General features: G+C 39.1%; 4 protein-coding genes and 1 pseudogene across 8 annotated transcripts in view; 3 read left to right on the top strand and 2 right to left on the bottom strand.

Annotated features, from left to right (window-relative positions):
* Positions 1-2641, bottom strand: part of LOC144631907 (venom factor-like) — a 59171-nt gene extending 56530 nt beyond the window's left edge. The window contains exons 1-2 of the mRNA XM_078490486.1: positions 2502-2641; positions 658-827 (exon numbers count right to left, since the gene is read on the bottom strand). Coding sequence (XP_078346612.1) covers positions 658-827; positions 2502-2557 — 226 coding nt within the window. The 5' untranslated portion in view covers positions 2558-2641. The remainder of the gene's footprint in view (positions 1-657; positions 828-2501) is intronic.
* Positions 2642-5365: 2724 nt separating this feature from the next.
* Positions 5366-9174, top strand: LOC144632453 (neuropeptide receptor 22-like). Its single transcript, XM_078491113.1, has 4 exons — positions 5366-5482; positions 6431-6800; positions 7173-7482; positions 8339-9174. Exons 2-4 carry the CDS (start codon positions 6478-6480, stop codon positions 8603-8605), a joined length of 900 nt encoding a protein of 299 aa, XP_078347239.1. The 5' UTR covers positions 5366-5482; positions 6431-6477; the 3' UTR covers positions 8606-9174.
* A 1735-nt stretch (positions 9175-10909) lies between these two features.
* LOC144632416 (ribonuclease P protein subunit p30 pseudogene) lies at positions 10910-13145 on the bottom strand (annotated as a pseudogene). The gene is made up of 2 exons (XR_013566894.1): positions 12197-13145; positions 10910-12130 (listed from the first exon to the last, which is right to left on the bottom strand). The product of XR_013566894.1 is annotated as a ribonuclease P protein subunit p30 pseudogene (transcript).
* Positions 13146-13687: 542 nt separating this feature from the next.
* LOC144632729 (chondroitin proteoglycan-2-like) lies at positions 13688-15544 on the top strand. Its single transcript, XM_078491451.1, has 3 exons — positions 13688-13816; positions 14411-14446; positions 15187-15544. The coding sequence occupies exons 1-3, from the start codon at positions 13768-13770 to the stop codon at positions 15381-15383; spliced, it is 282 nt and encodes a 93-aa protein (XP_078347577.1). The 5' UTR covers positions 13688-13767; the 3' UTR covers positions 15384-15544.
* Positions 15545-16763: 1219 nt separating this feature from the next.
* LOC144632517 (uncharacterized) lies at positions 16764-21131 on the top strand. 4 transcript variants are annotated; one of them, XM_078491192.1, is made up of 3 exons: positions 16766-16879; positions 18532-18722; positions 20201-21131. In XM_078491192.1, exon 3 carries the CDS (start codon positions 20217-20219, stop codon positions 20889-20891), a length of 675 nt encoding a protein of 224 aa, XP_078347318.1. In that variant the 5' UTR covers positions 16766-16879; positions 18532-18722; positions 20201-20216; the 3' UTR covers positions 20892-21131. The 4 variants fall into 4 exon arrangements, with proteins under 4 accessions (XP_078347310.1, XP_078347318.1, XP_078347323.1 ...); XM_078491197.1 differs by having other exon boundaries at positions 16780-16888; XM_078491184.1 differs by lacking the exon at positions 18532-18722 and having other exon boundaries at positions 16764-16879.
* Positions 21132-21363: the final 232 nt, after the last annotated feature.

The raw sequence follows: 21363 nt of genomic DNA, 5'->3' as shown, positions 1-21363 counted from the left end.
CTTTATTTAAGTTACTCTTTTCAGAAAACTCCCGCAAATTCAACTGCACCTCCAGAAAAGCCCATACAGGTACAACCCATGAAAAATAATTCGATGACACGTGATATATTGTTGATTACACAATCATTTACTGTCATTTAGAAAAGAGTTAAGTCTAGTACAGTATTCAAAAAGACTAAAAGTTTGTCGTTGAAAAGTTGTTGTTGTTGTTGTTTCTTTGCTTGTTTTAGTGAGGATTGTAAAATTAAGGGTCTATTTAAACAAAAAGGGCAAAGTAATCACAATCAAATAATTGCCATACACAATCAGCTTTAGTGGCTGACACTGGGGCGGAGAATAATTTAATCTATCGGAGTAAAAGCTAAGTAAGTAAGCTAAGTTAAACTTAGATTGGTTAAGCTTCAAGGGTTACATTAATTGTCCTTTGCCTTTACTTTAAAAAATTTAAGTTTGATTTGTAGGAAGGCGAATATGTAAATAAAATAGCTTTTACGTGAAACGCAGGCCAAACCACATCTTAAAACAGAGGCGCGCAACAGATAGCTCGATAAGGGATTGCTGTTTCTCATCATCCAGATCCTTCTATCTTTTGTTTTCTCCATTTTTATCACTACCCTATGAATTATTTTATAAAAGCCACATGCTGCAATTTATTACCGCTTGTAAAAACTCCACTGGTTGCTGTCAAGTTTCTGTTTTTGTCAGGAAAATCTTGAGCGATGACTGTCACTTTCACAGGTTTGTCACTGTTGTATACTATAACTGATATGGTCTCTTCTATGCCCAGGTGAAAGATGTTTGGAGCTGTGATGAACAACTGAGCATTTCTGTCAAAAATAACAAATATAAATAAATAAATAAATAAATAAATAACTACACAAGCGAACAAAAGAACAAACGAACGAGCCAAAGAAAGAAACAAAAAACGAACGAACGAACCAACCAACCAACCAAACTGACTGACTGACTGACTGACTGACTGACTGACTGACTGCCACACTACTACTACTACTGGACTGACTGACTGACTGACTGACTGACTGACTGACCAGTGACCAACTGAACGAAATAACAATTGTAATTAAGTATTAAATACTTGAAATTAAATATGCTAAAAAACATTTACATTACCCTTCAGGCTAAAAGCTTTGTGGCGTGACTCAGGCTTGTCGTCTTGAGAAATCTTAACCGAGCTCATTTTTCATAGACAAAGTGTATTATGGTAGGCCTACTCTGGGACCCACAATCGCCCAAAGTCGCCCAAAATCGCCTAAAGTCGCCTAAAGTCGCCCAAAGTCGCCTAAAGTCGCCTAAAGTCGCCCAAAGTCGCTCTAAGTATAAATTTTTTCTGTAACAATGCTTTATGGTGTACCAGGATGATTCCCATGTACATGTACACAACAACTGTACTTAGGTCGGTCACCTAAAATTGCCTAAAAGGTCACCTAAAATTGCCTAAAGTCGCTCAAAATCGCCTTAAATCGCCCAAAATCGCCCGTAATTTTGGACAAAATGAGCTAAAATCGCCTAAAGTCGCCTTAAGTCGCCCAAAGTTACGGCGACTTTGAGTCCCAGAGTAGGCCTTATGGTGTTTCATTTAGGTGAACAGCTCTTAGAAAAGTCAGTGAACGCTCCGAAGTGCAGAACATAACGTCTCCTTAACCCTTGTAACTTGTATTAGACTGTTCACAGCCCTCTATTTTTTCGTGTTTTCTCGATCGATGAGCGCGCGGTGAGAACAGCGTTTTTGCGCTGAAAAATTGAGAGGCTGTGGACAGTCTAAACTTGTATTAGTGTATATCACTTCGATACCAAAATCTGCTACAGCTAAATCATACTTGATAGTTCTTCAATCTTTAGTTGTTTCTTTTTTACATTTTAAATTAAAAAACGTAAACTTTGAAAACAAGTCACGACCAATTTTATGCAGTGAGAGTCCTGAGTGGGGTACGGAGGCATTGTATTACTCGCACCACTCCAAACGGGATTACTGAGTGTGCAAGACTTCCGGCTTTTTCAGCACGTCTTCAGCACAGCAAAACATATGCTGAAGCCTGACCGACAAAAAAAAAAACATAAAAAGTCTATATATAATGTATTAATTTGTAATAAAGCAAACAACGAACGTTTAAGATCTCATACTAGTAAACACTCTCCATTATGACAGATAAATAAAACTTCTAGTGAATTGCCTAGCGCGCAAATTATTTATGACGTTTACTGAATCAGATGTCAAATTCATGTGGTGAATCTTCACATTTCATTTTCTGTTTCGGCAACTTTCTGAGCAAACATGCTTTCCAATCACCTAAGTACGTTTGAAGATTGACTTTGTCTGTTAAATTAATTACTGTTTAATTGTCCATCAATTAAACAGTATTCTATTAGCCAACGTTGAAGTTTTTAATTGATCTCGTGCGCGCGTTCATGATTTCGAAGTAACGGGAATGGCAGATAAGCATTAAAGCCATGGCTTGCTAAATGATAATAAAGGACCTTACCTGTTTGCCGATACAACCCTTATCCCGGATATGATCACCAACAAGATTGTGAACATTATGTGTGCTCAAAACCCTCTCGAAATGGCATCTAAAGGGTTTACAGAAGCAATCTCTTATTCACGTACCTTTAGCTGAACTACGCGATTTGAGACAAAGCTGTTTATTAGGTGAGGTTATGTGATACTACCGTAACGTGATCTTATGGGAAGAGCGTTACGGTGCTATTCATGGCCAGGGGCTACAGCACCACCGACAAAAGGACAATTTATTTTTGTTATGTATACATTTTTAACTGTTCCGATGGAACTCGGCTTCGCCGCAACCAACATTAATATGACCAGCTTTTTTTCTGGCCCAAACAAAACCTCCTGGTCAATTTCATATCTGAATGCCCCTGTCATTCCGGTAATAATTCCCCCTCCCCCCCCCCCCACCAACAACCGCGAAAAGTAAGGTCCCCAAATCTGACCCAAATCTCAAACGCAACAGAACCTTCCAATGATAAACCCTTGCATTTCTTGCCTTTGTTTTACATGCCTGTGTCATTAAATCAAGAACCGCAATTGCAAAGAAAGAATGTCTTGAAAACTTATTGCTTATACCAGCCCCTTTTTTATCGCGTGCGTTTTACGTCAGCAGTCTAGTCCATGCCCTCTTCAGACCATCTTAGATCACTTTCATATACGTTTACTGAGCCTTGTGATTGGCTAATAAAATTAACGCGACGTTTACTAACCAATCAGAGCGATCAGAGCAGAGTGTTCTCTTCTCGACCAGTAAACGAGGAAATTGCAGTCGGTTTTTGCACGCAATTGTATTGTTGAGAAATTTGGTCAGCAAGACCAGTCGCTCGACCACCTTCTCTGTTTTTCGACAGGACTCTTGTCTGGTGAGCTGGGCCATGAATGAATTAAAATATCATATCTAAAATACCGTATTTATTCGATTAAGCGCCCACCCCCTCGAATAAGCGCCCACCCTGAAGACAGAAAAAGTTGATAAGCGCCCACCCCCTCCCCCCTAAAAAAGGATAGGTGATAGGTGCCCAATGAGATTGAAATTGACTAAGTACCGAACTTAAAAAGAGTTTCCCAGAGACCGTGTTTTCTTAGTATTTTACAGGAACTTTCAGCGAGCAGTTAAAATTCTGCTTTGGTACATCTTCAAGTTTTGTTGTTATTCGTTGTTTTGTTGCAAAATAAACTTACTATTTACTGAAAAATGGTGAAAATGTAATAAGCGCCCAGCCTCGAATAAGCGCCCACTCTCAAGGTCCAAAAATTTAATAAGCGCCCAGGGCGCTTTATCGAATAAATACGGTAAAAGAGTGTATGGGCCTCTCGCCGCATGCATTGGGCTTCTAGATTGTGGGGAACGAATTCGAAAGAACGGAGAAAAATGGATACATGAGAAAACAAAAAAGGAAATTATAGCTGACCCTAAGGTGTGAATGGCGTCCGAAAAGAAATGGTGTTACCATGTCAATAACAACACGTCACAAATGCCATAAGTCCGCCATCTTGTATCTTGGACTTCATGTTTTTTGTATGACGTCAGAAAATCACAAAAATTTAGTCGAAATTTCAAAGCAGTCCTAAAATGGTGTTTCACTGAACTGAAGCTGCACAAGTAAACGTTTGAAAGTTGCAAATGTACCTTGCAGTTCCAAAACATGTCTTCCTTGTGTCTGTTAAAGCCGTGATGAATAAATGTCAACCACTGTAATTTTGTTTCTGTCAAACTAATTACCGACGTCATTGAGTGGCAAAATACAAAAACTTAAGAACTTAAAGTAGGCAGAATTGCATGCACGTCACGTTTTTCAAGGCCCTTTATAGCTTTCCTAGTATACTCTGAAATCACAGAAAATTTTGGGATATAGAAATCATACAGTTATACTAACTAAACAATGATATAATGACAGCAATAAAAGTTGCTAACGTTTAAACAACTTTTGGCGAATACATTTCAAACTCACGTGAGCACGACTAGGCAATTTAAAATCATAAGCCACATTTTGAAACCTAAAAAGTTTTTTTTTCAAACTAAATCAGTTGAGTTGAACTGAACTGACGTAAAAGAAGCTGTCTATGAAAATATTGCGGCATATGAAACCAAGCTGATTTAATAGTTGAGGCTTTTGTTCTATTTCAGAGTGTATTTTCCCAGCTGCTTTAAATTGTTCATCTGCTTCTTCAATAAGACATTTACCGCTCCGTTTTGCATATTTAAAATGAACGGTAAAACAGAATTGAAGGAGATATACGGAAATAATGGATATAAAGGAAATATTAAAGAATAAAGGAAAACTGTCAAATAACTGTTTTTAACGTGGAAAAACCCCTAAGCCGGAAATATTCAAATCGAAAAAAAATTAGGATGGTTACGATTTAGAGATTGAAATCAAATACGAATTTCAAACGACGAACTAATTGAAAGGTTGGTCAAGCTTTTTCATGATATGATGTCCAACGGATGTTGCTCCTAAAAACAGTAGCTGTTTTGATTAGGTGTACTAAAAATACAATTTTCTTTTTCATTAAGCGGTGCCAACAACAGTTTTTGACTTATAAACACATTCGCCATGACTTTTAAATAAATATTACGTACTTTATTAAACAGAATCATTTTTTGACAGTCTCCAAATCATTGCCTGCAAACGAGATTATGTATCAGTGTCATTTTACCAATTGTATGAGTAATCCTATAGAAATAGGCTATCAGATCTTTTCCTATTTGTTCCTGACAGAAAGGTGTTCTTTGGAGGTCGCTTTCCATTAAAATTCTCTATCAATATTTACTCCTATTTGTAAATAAACTTTGCCCACCTCCGTTGGTCATTTCAATTCATCTCATGTCCATCACGAGATTTTAGAAAGGTTTTTAATTCCTTTCGCTTAATCGTCAACAGTGGTAAATTTCCCAGCCAGCCACACCGTGCAAACAAAGTGAATCCTGACAAAACTTGTCGAGAAAAAACGGTGAGTGAACGAGTTAAAAAGGATATACTAAAAAGCTGTCATTTTATACACGACATTTCCTCAACAAGCGAATCGGGACACAATCTGTCAGCCTTTGTCCAACGGTATAAATGAAACTGCAGAGTTGTTCTCAACATTAGCCTTTAGAGATATTCCCCCTTTAAAAAAATATTCGGACTAATGCAGGAAACAATTTCCGAACAGACATCCAAAAATGCCTCATTATGGTTTAATTCTTCTTCTTTTTTTTGCCCAAAAAAAGGTTATTATCTTAAAGACACCTTACTGTTACTCAGTGACCCACAAATAGGATATTTGATTAAGAATGAAATCATTAGGTTTCACAAAATTGATAGTGAATTTGAGAGGACATTTTTGACAGAAAGTCAAAACCTGACTGCTGTGTTTGTCGATGTTTTTAAATGTCGTTTGAAATATATGTGATTTTACCGATCGTGTTGCAAATATATTAGAAAATGCTTAGTTAAATAACTAAAGAGTGCACATTTTCCCATGATTTTACTCAGTCACATGCATAAAATCTTTAAACCATATTTCGTTGTTTAAGGGAAATGCCATTAAGTTACTTAGTATAAATCTTATTTGTACTTGGCTATGGAGTCTTCATTCTGGAGGAATTATTGCATTTCATTATTCAACAAATGCGCGCTCTGCCCATATATGGTCAAAATGTTAACGTCATCTGTCATCCGTACACAACAGATATCCTGCGATATACGTAGGTTGCGAAGATTCGTCCGAAATCTTGTAAAGCGCTTCATAATTACAGTTTTTCTATCTGCAAAATGTGTTTCGTTAATAATTTGTTAAATAATAAAACAATTATCCTGCTCAGTCTTGCGGAATATCGCCTGTATCAGGCGATATTCCGCGTGATTTTGCAGGATAATTGTTAAATATTCCTATACAAATAATATATTTGGACAGTGTTTGGCCGTCAGAAACCATAATAACGACCTGACTTACAAGGAGCTATGCTTCCCATGGAGTACATTGGTCTGAGCGTGGCTTTCTCAGTTATGGTTCTAATGGACCTTATTGGCAACTCAATGGTGGTCCTGGTGATACTATTAAACAAGTCCATGAGAACACCCATGAATCGTCTTGTGCTGAACTTGGCCCTTACTGACATGGTAGTGGCCGTTTTTGTCGCCATACAGTTCGTAATTGGGCCCAAGTATCTGCACCCTTCTGGCACCACAGGCTCCTTGCTGTGTAAGTTCATTACAGGAGGGACCATGACATGGACCGCAGCTATGGTCTCAATATGCAACTTGGTTGTTATTTCCATAGAAAGGTGAGTATGTAAATACAAATTATGCTAGCGTTTTATGACCTTTAAATTTGAAAATATCAAAAGTGCCCCCCCCCCTTTTAAAGGGGGAATATCTTCTGCCCTGAGTTAGCCGCGCCAAATTCCCTGAGTACACCAATCACTGAGTCGTGTCTTGTCGTGACCCTAGCATCGAAAATGGCAAACGGACGGCAGCTAGAGTGTCGGCTTTTGACTTTGACGCACACCAGATGTCGAAAAAAAACGAAGTTTAACTTTATTAAAGTTTGTCTGATAAGATATTTGTTTCCATCTCATTCCCAGGAGCTTTTCCCATTGGTAATTGTGATAATTATTTAATGATGGTATATTATTTTTTTATTATTAACTGTAAAGATATCAAGCCGTGGTGCGGCCGCTGTCCAAACGTTCAAAACTCACCAACAGAAAACTAAAATTCATCATCCCAAGCTGCTGGATCGCAGGCTTCCTTTGGAATGCTCCCCTATTTGTGGCCGTGACCTACAGGGAGGATCTAGAGGCCTGTGGCGAGCAGTGGACTTATAAGTTCTCACCAGTAGCGTACAGTATAGGGTGGAACATTGTAGCAGGCGTAATACCGATCTCTATAATGAGCTATCTTTACTCAAGAGTGGTTTGCAAGCTGTGGTTTGATAAAACGCCTGTGTTAAACTCTACCTCAGCTGTAAGTACTATGAAAAATATTTTATTGTGAATTTGCCGCAGAGTCAGGTAACGCTTGACTATTTTCAGTTTTTTGTTAGTTTGTCTCCGTCAACAGACATCTATATCCCGTTTTCTAATCACGTATTTCGTTCCTTACTACTGCAAACTGAATTTTACTTAACTGGAAACTTTAACGGTCAACTGACAAGTACCCGTGAAAATTACGCAATACATTTTTGGGAAGGCGTCTAGCCTGTTTATAGTTTTAAGAGCTTTACTTATCCAGTCGGAAACATTGAAAAGATATTTGAGGGGCGTGAAGGGGTAAAATGGGAACTGAGGTTTGCCTACTTTTTCACTGGGAAAATGAAATTTGCGTCATTAGGACTGGGTATCACAAACCAATAAATGGAAATGGGACTGGGATTTGGGTAAAACAAAACTTGTGCTTGTGCTTGCAGCAAGCACAAGCACAAGCATCCAAATGCAATGCGCCTGTGTTTTTTCTCGAGTCGAAGCCGTTTTCAAGGAGAAATAAGAGCTGTTATCCTTGCGCTTGTGCTTGCGTCGCTAGTGAAAACCAGGCTTAAGGGACTCTCGTATTTCACTGATGAATTGCGCGCACCTACGGCCCTACCCAACTCATTTCAACTTTAAAACTTGCGCATGTGCCAAAAGCGATGCAGGGGCAGTGTGTTTAATGACATTAAGCGTAAAAATGTGAGTCTGATACTTCATCGATTAAACATTCAGTTTCTAGATACTCAGTTCAGAAGGTTGGGCATACGCGGTAGCCGGGCGAGGACACTTCAAAGAGCATTCGATCAGTAAGCTGTAAATTATCGTAATAGTGCTTTCGTATTTCTCCTTTGTAGAAGATGGCCATTTTATCAAGAAAGAAAGCAACTCTCGCAGTCATCGCTGTTAGCATAATCTACGTCATTTGCTGGGTACCAGTCCTCGTGATGTACTCCGTGGCCCAGTCTCTACCGAGCCAAATGGTATACAGCCCCACACATAAAATCACCATCGTACTGGCCATGTTCAATTCCAGTATCAACCCAGTCGTGTACAGCTTTACCAGCGCGCGTTTTCGGCAACACCTTATGAAGCTCTTAAATTGCAAGTGCTCTACGAGGTGACACAGTTAGGAACTTGCTGAACATGACTGACTGGTCCTAAAATGAACCCCATGAGAAGAAGAGATGAATCCTGCTTGCAACTGTTTAATGTACCCATGTAAGCACAGATTTATAGTGAAACCTTCACCATCAAGGACACTCACAGAAGAAAAAAAGCGGCAGAAAATGTCAAAGAGCAAAATATTACTCTTTAATGTTGCTTTTTCGGAGAAACTGGGATTGAATGTATTTTAAGTAGATTCTGTTAATCGAACAGATGATCACAATGACCATTCTAAAAGGTTCAGCTGAATCAATTTTATGTACTGAATAACAGTAAAATGTACGTAGTCTTTTGTAGTTTTACGTCCTTTCATATTTTTTGTACACCCAACTCCGACCCATAGTTTATTTGTGCAGACAGCTTATGGACATACTGGTATTGAAGCCCAATAATTAAGCCCAAAAATTTTCAGTATATCCAAAGCTTATAATTATATCGTATATCAGAAGCTTTTCAGTTACAAAAATATCCTCAAGTTTGGCCTATTTCTATCAACTATGTGCATTGCAAAATATGAAGGACTGTTGTTCTCAAAACAAAACACCAGTTACAGATCTAGGAAATGTGTGTGTGGAGAGGGTGGGGGGACAGGGGGGGGGGGGGGGGGCACGATCCTGATGAGATGATTTGTGAAAAGGTCATGAGACTAAATATCTTGATAAACCAATGTTATGTTGCGCTAATGACACTTCCGGCACTGAAATGTGTGTGTGTGTATGTGTGTGTGTGGGGGGGGGTCGGGTCGGGGAAGGCTGAGCCCCTTTAAATTTTTGTTTTGGGGGGGCTATTTGTTTCGGGGATACAGGCCCCTTCTGCACTTTGAAGAAGAGTGACAGCCTGCATCAATAGCACACAAACATTTACAGGTGTTTAGGGAAGATAGAAAATGTAAATAACAATTTCTAAGTGAAAAAAGTGATGAAATTTTTTAAAGCAAAAGGACAAATGAATCCCACAACCACCTTAGTACACAGTATAAAATTCAATACCCTCCCCCTCTCTCTTTCTCTACCCCCCATTTATTGTTTGTAACGAGCGAGAAAATACCACGAGTATTCACGAGTAAGATGGCCTATTGTTTCTTTCTCATTTGCACTTTGCTGGAAAATTTGTCGAACTGATTACGAAACTCTCTTCATGCAACGAGTTTATCTCCAATAGATGGCTCCCAAATCTCCACGAAACCCGAACGCTTCCATCGCCATCTTGTTTTGCTTTACGTTCTCGCCCTAGTCCCATATGTCGCATCCGATCAATAAGGATGGGCCGATATAGGTTTTCCAAAACGATACGATATCGATACATTATTTGCCTTTTTTCTCGATATCGATATCGATATCGATATTATGACGTCATTTCCGTCCTGACGTCATTTGTTTGTCACGTTATTTGTCCGACCATAGAAAGGACAGTTCTGGCATTATAAATGTTGGCCAAGAATGTTGGTTTTTGGTCTTTTTGTGTCACTGTTGCATCAGCAATGTGTGGACATCAAGTCAAGGAAAGAAAAATTCAAATATTGACAAGAACATCAATATTTGTTTGAGCAAAATTGTATTTTTTAAACCTCAGGTGCTGACCAGAAGACCGCAGGCTCAGGTCACGTGTGCAGTATCGAAAACGTATCGAAAGTGGGATATTTTTCGGTATCGATACTTTTCAAAATTGTCAAAATATCGGGGTATCGAATATTTGGTATCGAGTATCGGCCCATCCTTACCGATCAAATGCCTGGCTACGAACGTTCGGCAAACGCAAGTTCTTGTTGTTGTCACACAAAAATCTATGGAAAAACTACGTTGAATGAAGAAATACCTGTCAACAAATGCCTTAAAAAGATCACCCATAATATGTCAAAGTTGGATTTCATTATATTAAAGAGCTCAAATTGTGGGTAAGACTGAAGTATTTTCTGTTTCAATGTTTACTACGTTTACGTTCGATGAAGAAGACTTCCTAAAGACTCAACTTTGGATTTTCTTTGATTTACTTTTAAAAACTCTTTTTTCAACATTTGAGTTGTTAAACTCAGGGTGCGGCTTATCTGCGGGTGCGGCTTATCTGCGGGTGTTTACGGTACTTGGTGGCTATGTTGGTGGGGGTGTGCTGCCCGCATCTCCAAATCCAGACCCAATTTCAGACCAAAAAAAGTCATTTTCCACACCCGTTTTCAGACCTGGCCTCAAAAATCCATACCCGTTTTCAGACCATCAGTGCTCAGTGAGTGCTGAACAGAAGTCAATGAAACAAAGATGCTGGAATGATATATTTTATTTATTTCTCTTTCTCTCTCACCAGCTACTCGCCCCGGTTGCTCGGAAGAAAATAAGTTTATGAGACTTATTAGCTTTCGTGAACGTTCCCCAGATAACCATACCCGATTTCAGACCAAAATGTTCAAAATCTATACCCGTTTTCAGACCAAAACGGCTCAAAAACCATACCCTTTGGGGCGGCACATACCTATATACCTAATATAGGGGAGTACCCCCCCCCCCCCCCCGGGAATAAACTAAGAAAGCTTATCACAAATCTTTTGCCACCCTTGTCTCTGGATTTTCTAACTTGAACTACAGAGTGCACATATAATGACTGTACAAAACAACTACACATTACAGCCAGTTCTCCTGGATGTTATAGGCCAAGGCCCTGCAATGGATTGAAGGGGTGTTGTGTTGCTTGATTGAATTTCTAGGTGTTTTGTGTCACTGTCGAATCAAAGGTTGTAAATCGGAAAGAGAATGATGTTTGTACCAAAAACCTTTACCCTTCAACAAATGCAAGAAATCTAGGAAGGGTTGGCACAGAAATAATTCGGATTGCCTGCATTAAAAAATGCCCATGTAGTCCAGATGATATGCGCGGTCCTGGCAAGAGTAAACATTGCGTAACAAATATGGCGGCCTTCAAAAAGGCTGCCATTGCAGCCATTGTCACAGCAATTTCTCTGCTTAATTAAGAGGAAGTATGAAGACTGTAATCGATTTGCAATATGTTCTGGCAGTGCTAGTATCAGAGGATAGGACACACATCACGTGAAACACGGGGTATGCCATCTGCCATCTTGGAGTTTCATTCACAACATACTGTTCATTCTGCCGCTGGAAGCAGAATGGACAGAATGGCATTCTGTCCATTCCAAAATAGGAATGCGGAATAGAAAATTGCGCGCATTTCACATTCTGGCCATTCTTATTCCAGAATTGTGAATTTAAAAATGTACCCCTAAAATGATAACCACTCCAAACATCTTGCAAACTTAAAATAAATATAACCCAACAAACAACAAAAAAGTGTGACATTTCAGCAATATCCACACAACCACTATCAAAAAATCATTATTGTTTAATAATAGTCTTGTGATAAGGAGCCAAATTATTACATAACTTGTCTGTTGCTGCTTGCTTGTAATTACATTTTAAATTTGCAAGTCATTACCATTTTGTATTGTTTGGCACCATTTTGTTTCTGTATTGTTGCTTCTTTTTGGGCAATGTTGCTCATCGGTATTTACAAAGTGAGCCTTATGGGTGGCAACATACCAACACTGATAACCATGGCAACAGAACAGTATCCAATCAGAAATCACGTAACCTTTGCTCTCTTTTCTTTGGGTTCATAACCCTCATCTCCAATGCTTTCATTTCCAGGAACTTTTTTCTGATGATCACTGTTCTTATTTCCTTCACCCGTGGCATTGTTGATATTCTCTGCATTCACACTGGAAAGTGAAAGCAGCTTACCTGAGATAACAGATCTCTCTGTGCCTTTTCTTGCCTCAGCATGGAACAGAACAGCTCTACAGTTCTTTGTAATGGCTGCTTTTGATTGTTCCTCCTTGAAATTAAACAAGAGCCCCAGATTAACTATATCATAGGGTCCACGAAAGTCAAGCTCATGCTCCGCTCCACTGGATATAACGATGTGTTTTCCTTTTGTTTTAGCAACAAGCTCAATGGCAGTGGCCAATAGTTGTGTTCTCTCAGTCGTACCCCCAAACGCAGTCGAATAATTAATCTCGAAATGTACTCCCCGTTCGACGGCTTCGTGAACTGCCGGGAACTTTATGTAAAATGGAAGGCGACAGCTCATGTCCAGAGAAATTATGTCGATCTCTAGCGATTTACATGCCTGCCGGTAAAGCTTTTCTGTAGTCGGTTGAACGGCTAAAATATCAAAAGACTGCACTGCTTCGCTGGACAGTTGATGTACTTGGTTTTGGTCGTCTAGCATAACAGTTATTCGCGAATAAAATTTTAACCTTGGGTTCTTCTTTTTCATGTCTTGGATCGCTGGGAAAACATTCCAGTCCAAGGGGGTTAGGATAGCCCTGTCCTCCTTCTTTTTCTTCTTCCCTTTTTCCGTCTCATTCTTGAATATGTGGGTTTTGCAAATCGCAATAGTCTCAAATCCCAGTTTGACAGCCTTAAACACAAGTTTTTCAGTCGCACGTGGGTCGTTTAGGAAAGGAACATTTAGATCCGCAAAAGCCGCCATATTGGAAATGAATAACCGCTGACCGGCTTATTTGTGCAATGGAGGTTCCAAGCCTTTCCTCGGACAGAAAGGTTGGAAAGGTATGAAGTCGGAAGTCGAGCTTCATCCAGGTAAAACCAGAACGAGGGATATATGTGGATTTCTACCAAACGTGGACCAAACAGTCTGGGTCAATAAGATTTTTATCATTTTCTAACATGAAACTATCGCTATAGAAAACAAAGAATAAAACTACATGAGATGAGAAAATGTATGCATACCGAGCGTTTAACCAATCAGAAAGGACACTATTTTTAATATCCGGTACAACCGTACAAGCCTCAAATGGCATTGTACAATCTACTTTTCTTTCGAGGTAATTAAACTTTTGCAGCATAGAAATATATATTACTTTTTTCCTATTTTATTTGAACATCTGTTTCGCATAAAAAAAATTCTTTAAAGTTTTTATCGGGTACTCAAGAATTGTCAGTGTTGAACGTGACATTCTCGCATGTCCAATGTGTTCAGCTGGACCAGGTTTGATATCCAACTAATAACAGCATTTGGCGAGGCAAGCAGTTGCTTACAACAACGTGAGGGCATTTGAGATATCAGTTTAGTGTTCAATACGAAGTAAAATATGAAGAATCAGATCCTCTTTGCCAGCATCTTACTTCTTTTCGGTTCAGGTAAAGTACATCTTACAGGATTTTTTATTATTTTAAAATATACATTTTTGCCCTCACCCAGTTCACGCGTTGTGAAACTTGACCCATGCCACGAAAACGTTTTGAGAGAAATACGGTGCACATTCATTGCTCGGGATTCATGCAGAAACTCGGCGCAGAAGGAACAAGCCAACCCGCTTAGTGTTTTTTAAAAATTGTGGAAATGGAACTATACTCTCTTTCTTACTACAGGTGTAAAACGCTAAATAACCAAAAGAATTTGTCAAGAAAAGAACATAGAAAATGCATCTAAAACGTCCCAACTATAGATTTAGGATTTTTTAATGTTTCGGTAGCAGCCTTGTTCTCATTACAAAGGGACACGTGGGGGAGGGGGGCGGAGAAGCTAAGAGAGAGGGGCTTATTACTGCAGCTGTAAAGTGTACTTAAATGTTTTACATTAAGTGCTGTTTGGTAACTCATTTTTACAAAATAGCAACGACAATATGTAAGGGAAGCTCATTAGAAAACTGAACTTTCAGAGAGGGGGCGGTTAATAAAGCTTAATTTTACGGTGTTCCGCAGTATCAAATATTCTCATGTATTGACACACAGGTGTATTGTCAAGAGTGTTGGAGAAAAGAGATTCAGGTAAGCTAAGATTTTTTGTAGTTTTTGAAAGCAATCATTTTATTCCTATTTGCAAATTTAAAAAAAGGCTGCTTTTTGAGGTAAGCCTTTAACGTCGCCCTTTTATTTTGTCCGGCTTCTAATCACCGAAAAGAACGTAAAAGTTTAAGAAAGACATGTACTAAACTGATCGACTGACCACACTTGCGAGGCCCTGTTTGCGGGGGGAGGGGGGAAGGGGATAATTTTGAGGGCAGTTTTTCTTATCCCTATTACTTTGATTTTCATTATCTCTAAAAATTGAGTTGTTACACCTAACTGTGCGATAACGTTGTCATATTAAAAAGAAAAATGAAAAAAGCCAAATAGGAATTAATTAGCTTAATCATCATAGCTGGCAGCATTCACAGAAAATTCACGAGTTTATATCTGATTGATTTACTACGTGTATTTTTAGGAGTTTTAATTTAAGATCGGTTTTTCGCGCGAATTTTAAACATATCGTTTTAAGGCCTAATTTATTTTTATTTGTCTTTTTCTATTTTGCTCCTTCTTATGATATTCCTTCTCCTTCTTCTTGCTATTAGACCTTATCTCTTTAATTGTTAAAACATTTATCCCTTATCCCTAAATAATTGTAAGTTGCTTATCCCTAAATCCCCTAACAGGGCCTATTATCTTTTCCCCAGAGGCCTGTGTTTTCATTTTTCTTATAAACGGGTCTTCGCTATGCAACTTTACTTCACTGATTTTACTTGTAGATAATTTCTGTGAGACCAACGCAGCCGGAGTTCACCCCAACCCTGATGACTGCGAGGGCTTCATAATGTGTGATATGGCTGGTAATACACACGAGATGGATTGTCCCGAGGGACTGAGATTTAATCCTGCACTACTCGTCTGTGATTGGCCACACAACGTTGAGTGCGAGGGTGGCAGCGGGGAGGTTTCTGGGTAATGAGACGAGAGCCATACAACAACAACAATCTTCATTTCGTGCCCAGAAAAATTGAAGACCTTAATGAAGACCTACACAAATGGACAATTCATTTAATGATAATTACTAAAAAACTAAGCGAATTGTAATTTTATGAGATGATGAGGATTCAGGAACAAAAAAAAAAAAAATGAGCTAATGTTTGCTGTCTTTTCATATAATGTGCGGTTTTGCATGACCCCTTATATCAGCCAGACAGTCAAAACAGACTCTCCTTCCTGGCGAAATCATTTAAAATACGAGTGTGTACTTTCGATCCTGCTCACCATTATCATTTCTGGGAATCTTTACCCCCCTTCCCCCCCCCCCCCCCCACACACACACACACACACCCCTATAGATGCTACCTTCGTCATCCGTTCTAACCTGAGGTTCTGCAAGTTTCGGCGAGCGAAGCAAGCTTCGAAGAACGATCTGGTTCATACAAGCCAGGGGTACAAGCTTTGACATGTTAAAACTCGAAACTCTCTCGGATGGCCCATGTCACATCGGAAAATATAGACGGCAAACTGATCCTGACGGCTAAAGCGGTCAAAAATAAACAAAGTGGATAAAAAGAAAAAAACTAGAATATATAGAAATCTTTATTAGACTTACATCTATCTTTATTAGATCTATCTCTATTACATCTATCTTTATTAGATCTATCTCTATTACATCTATCTTTATTAGACTTTATACCCTCTTGTACCTCTTCATTAGATCTATCTCTATTACATCTATCTTTATTAGACTTTATACCCTCTTGTACCTCCGAGGACTCAACTGCACACCCCGGTACGCGGACATAAAGGATGTCTTTTTAAAAATACCGAAACAAAAAGAAATGAAAAACTGGGAAGGGGATGAAATTCTGCTGTTAAAATACCATGGAAAACTGTCGTAATCCAGTTTTCTAAAAGAGTCTAAAGAAAATGACTGATCGGCTACTTTATACAGTGGCCGTTTAACTAAGTCTAATAACAAGCTTGGTGGCTGTATTATAGCTGTATAACGGGGTGGCGGTAAGACGGGGTCGGGACTTTATGGGAGGGGGTGGGTGGAGAATCACATGATCACAGGGTGATCCGATTATTCACGGTTAGTTAATTATTACCTTTTCACCGTAAGTTATTGTTAAAAATCTTGGCCTCGATATTCTGATTATTTGACTTTCTCTAATGTATTATAATATCCAAAACGATGCGATTAAAAAGTTAAAATTGTGACACTATTTTTCTTAACCGTGTCTTGTAAAGAACGATACTGGCGTTGTGTGACACGTGTTGTCATTTGCCGAATACAATAGTTTTAGTCAGTTAATCATTGGCTATTGTTATGTAATGTGTGAGTTGTAAATATTTCGTAATCTGTTACCGGGCGCGAGAAATTTCGTTAGTCCATAGTTCATCGATCCTGTCAGGAAATCACAATCTACGTGTATACGCACAGCCGAATTACAACCTAACTTCGGCTAGGTAGGTCAAGTAAGCTATTCATTTTACTTATTTCGCGTTGTAATTTATTTGGGATCGAACAAGGGTACTAAGATTTAATCCCGATCAAAAGTTTCTCTATCTGCTGTAAAATTATGCATGAACGCATGTACAGAATCCAACGTGAAAAGTTCCATTCAAGCAATAGTTGCGCATTTAGATATAAGCATTTCAATGCAGGGATGTAGCGCAAAGTTGTACATACTAATAGCCAACATTGGCAATATTATAATGTTGAATTTTCTGACCTTCGATTATAATCTCTGATCACGTTCTCAGAGCGTCACGGTACGTTGGTTGTGATAGATACATACCGCATGCTGAATGTAGTCAGAGGTCTACAAAAATAACTTTAACATGTAAATTAAGACACATCTCTTTGCTTTCACTTTTGTCGCTGTTCAAAGTGTATAACCTTCTCGAAAGTAAGCCATACAAACGAACGTGAATACATATCTTTCTCACCGGGCTTCTCACCAACCCAAATCTCGAAAGAACTTTCTGAAGCAAATCTCGATCTAGTACGTGTAATTGCTTGTGTTCATTTGGAAAACGTAAATAAATATTTCCATCTGCATCGGTTATTTTAACATTCATGGTAGCTTAAAAATTGTGGCGTTCGTATTCCCAGCTGAAACTAAATTAGGTATAAAGGATGTGGTCAATTGATCGAAGGGTCGATCGAAAACGTGTACAAGCATATTAGACACCGTTTAAATCTATGTATTTTTCTCTCGCATTTCTCGTTGTCTCTTTTCGCTCGGCGATCGCCAAAAGACGGGTTTCTTCTAGAGTTATTGAGGTATGGAACGTCTAAGTTCTTTTAATGCTTTCTTTTTTGCGGAGAAACGTATTATTAAAACTTTACAATATGTTACACCAAATGACACGAATGTCAAGCAAACGTTGCAAACAACTTCCGGTTGACTGAAACCGGAAGTTGCGTTTTTCAGAATTTGGAAGGAGTTCAATGCTGATTGGCCGAGAGCTGCCGTACAAGTTAACGTTTTAACTAGGAGTTGTATCAAAGGATCCCCGTTTCATCAAATAATCAAAATAGCTGCTTGAAGTACGGTAATACTTCACTAATTGAATTGTGTTCTTTCATACAAGTGCCAACGCGGATAAAAAGCGTATTTCAATAGAGGTAGCGGCGAGATAGAGATATATATGGAGGCGGCGTATGTTTTCCTCTTTTCCATATCTCAAATTGTAGTCTATGAAGTCCCATGAATGGAAAGCTGGATAAAATCAGGTGAAATGTATTCGCCGAAGAGCCTATTCCTCCGTAAAAGAGGGTCCTGAAGGGGGGTTCTAAATCCCATTTCCCAGCCAAAATTTTGCTTAAATCCCATTTCCCAGCCTATTTTTCGCTCAAATCCCAGTCCCAGCAGTGAAATTTTTGGTAAATCCCAGTGCATGAAAAATCAAGGCTCAAACGCACTATATGTGCAGTAACTGTGTCGTTTTAATTGTCCCAAATCCTGTTTTTATTTCTGCTAGTTGAAATCGGTAAACGCCTTTCGTTTTCTGAAATTCTCATTTCAACATATCCGTATTAACGTTTTCTCCAGTTCTTTGAGTGAGCAGTACAGAGGAATGTTTTATTCACAATTTTCCGTGTGTGTTACTAGGTTAGCAGAGGAATTGCGGTCACATGATTTGTCCAATCTGGTACCTCGAGTCTTCATTCCATACTGCGCAATCTTGACGACACGAGCGACTTTTAAAAGCTCCGTTGCAAGATTGATTTTGATTGGTTTTAAAAACAATAAAATGGCCGGAAGTAAATACCAAGAAGATCGTTGAGTCGTGGTTTTTAAAGGTAAGCATGCGCAATTCAACCGGAAGTCCGATATTGTTGGACTTCCAATCAGAACCTTCCAGGCTCGCTCGTTTCCAGACCGCTGTTCAAAGGGAACGAAGACCCTGGGTACGAGGATGTGTTTCGCCCATATTAGATTACGCTAGTTTGAGCATGCTCACTTTAATTCAGTCATAGCTATTTCGCTGAGTAACTAAATCACTGACAGGAAAATTGACCGCCACTTGAAAGACACTTGCGTGCAGGCGTTGGTTTTGTTTCAGAGTTTTCAACATTGTAACTATGCCTTGAGGAATATTATTGAGCCTGAAATATATGTTTTTTTCATGTACTGACGTGCTTCCCATTCCCATTTTCTGGTTGTGAATCCCAGTCCCAGTGACCCAAATCCCATTTTCCCAGTAAAAACATATGCAAATCCCAGTAAAAATAGGCAAATCCCAGTTCCCATTTTACCCCTTCAGGACCCTCGTAAAACTTTAACTCCTCCGTTAGAGAGGCCTAAAATACGTCTTTCCTCGGGGAGCTCTTCTCAAAGCCATCACAAAATTTGGAAGGAATCCCCCCAATGGTGTTCGTCAAGGGGTGATTTGCACCCAGAACACTTGTGGATGTATTTTCTAAGTCCTGGGACCTCAACGGAATCGCTATTGATCATGATCAAAATTTAAATCCAAAGCCTAAATTGAGTAAATTGCTAGATACTGCTTGTGCTAAAGCATTCATTGAATGGATATATCGTGTTGAGTTTACCTAATAATATTTTACTGGTACAGAAACATGTGTCCATGTGATTGGCTAAACGTGGCTAAAGTCAGGCCTGGGCTTAAGTATAACTAATCTTGTGACAATCGTGGCGCATACTTAAAATCTTAGGTCATAAGCTTGTGACCCTCGTGCATAATCATTGTGTAAATAGCCTGGTCTAGATCGAGAATAGGCCCACCTGATCTGTCACCCTGTCAACGGGTTGTAGACTTGACTTAATATATTAATAATAAGTTAAAATATCCACAACAAATTAGCTGCCAAAAATTAAACGTATGAATTTAGAAACAATTACTGTTGCCAGCTAAGTCTGTCCATAAATGCTATTTTTGAACCGGAAAAGCGTAGTTACTTAGGCGGCCATGGGACAGCTTTTACACAATGATGTTTTCGTGCATGCACGCATTTTTTTGAGCACGTCTTTAATGCACCCCATGACTAAGATGCATAGCGATTGAATAAGAGAAATATTGGTTGTGGTAGCTCTTCAGCCGCGTAATCTCAGAGGAAAGTGATTTCTGAGCATCATGGAAAAGAAAAACTGACATAGAGCAGAAAGTTTGTATGGACACAGCGTATACCTGTTTTCTCGTTTTAGGATTTTCATCTTTTTCAACAAACAATGAAACAAACAAACGAACATACTTACTATGTTTTCTCTTCCTCGTATATTTCAGCAAACCGTTTATTTTTCTACTTGTATCTTACAGAAAAAGCTAGAAAGACATGGCCGAGGAAAACGATAAAAATACTTATGGAGCTGTTGAAAACACAAGACCACTCAATGAAGACGAGACACAAGAAAGAGTTCGGAGTGTTGACTCCTTTTATGAAGACCAGCCAGGCGAAAATGACAACAAGAGAACTTTGCTAGATACAGATGCTGAAAAAGGGCATTTACACGAGAAGCAAGTTGAAAAACAAGAGGAAAAACCAAATGAGGCAAATGACAACGCTCAAAACCACCAGCACAATAACAACGGAATAACACCAACGGAGAGACTACAGAGACCTACTCGAGTGTCTTTTAGTAAAGAGCAACCGAATAACGCGAATAACGGGGCTGTCACACCAGTTACCTCCATCGGACGTCACGTGTCCTTTATAAACGAAGCCAATCAAAATGAACCAAATGACGTAGGCGTTGCTTATGACAACCGTGCGTGCTCTGACATGCAGTCATCATCAGACTCGTTATCACGCGTGCGTGCAATCACGAACTGCAGCGTGCATTATCACACTCATAGCGAAGGCGAAGAATGCAATGAAAGTGACATTTCTTTCGTTATCAGCCACCGCCGCAGTTCACAAACTCGGCGGCGGAGACGGTACACAAGAGCCGGCACTTTGGTTTCGGATTCCTTTGTCAACGAATGCATTTGCTGTTGTACGATTATTTAATAAGACAGATTTAGTAAGAGTACGGGAACGTCAGTTGACGACGGCGCGCGCATTAAAAATGCCCATATATGGGTAGCGCGCGCATAAAAACACCCATGGGCATTTTTAATGCGCGCACCTTCGTCAACTGACGTTCCCGCTCTCTTGCTTAATCTGTCTGTGAAATAGTATCATTTTTTTTGAAAAATAATAATTGATGTGGTGACTGAGTTATTTATTAATTATAGAGGAATATACGTATATTGCTCTGTTTATTACATGAGAAAAATATTTCTTTGAGTGGCATGCGGCGGCGAAAACAAAAAGTTAATTTTAACCTTGAGCGTGGAATAATGAAAGAGTGAAGCAAACGACGATTTTTGTCAATGTCTATTTTGCTTTTTTTTTTTCATTCTCATTTCTGCTAGGTGCAATCTCTTCCTAGAGCCCGCTTTTCTCTTGTTTTGAGCATGCACAGAGTGCTTATTTTCGA

This window comes from Oculina patagonica, chromosome 1 (genome assembly GCF_052425735.1).
Source record: "Oculina patagonica isolate OP01 chromosome 1, crgOcupat, whole genome shotgun sequence".
NCBI lineage: Eukaryota > Metazoa > Cnidaria > Anthozoa > Scleractinia > Oculinidae > Oculina > Oculina patagonica.
This window is presented reverse-complemented; position numbering and strand designations above follow the sequence as displayed.

Bases quoted from the DNA above. Each gene is read 5' to 3' on its own strand.
- LOC144632453 (XM_078491113.1), top strand. From the start codon at position 6,478: ATGCTTCCCATGGAGTACATTGGTCTGAGCGTGGCTTTCTCAGTTATG. The intron at 6,801-7,172 runs GTGAGTATGTAA...TTAACTGTAAAG, and splicing joins GTTGTTATTTCCATAGAAAG to ATATCAAGCCGTGGTGCGGC. The intron at 7,483-8,338 runs GTAAGTACTATG...TCTCCTTTGTAG, and splicing joins TGTTAAACTCTACCTCAGCT to AAGATGGCCATTTTATCAAG.
- LOC144632729 (XM_078491451.1), top strand. From the start codon at position 13,768: ATGAAGAATCAGATCCTCTTTGCCAGCATCTTACTTCTTTTCGGTTCA. The intron at 13,817-14,410 runs GTAAAGTACATC...ATTGACACACAG, and splicing joins CTTACTTCTTTTCGGTTCAG to GTGTATTGTCAAGAGTGTTG. The intron at 14,447-15,186 runs GTAAGCTAAGAT...TTTTACTTGTAG, and splicing joins GTTGGAGAAAAGAGATTCAG to ATAATTTCTGTGAGACCAAC.
- LOC144632517 (XM_078491184.1), top strand. From the start codon at position 20,217: ATGGCCGAGGAAAACGATAAAAATACTTATGGAGCTGTTGAAAACACA.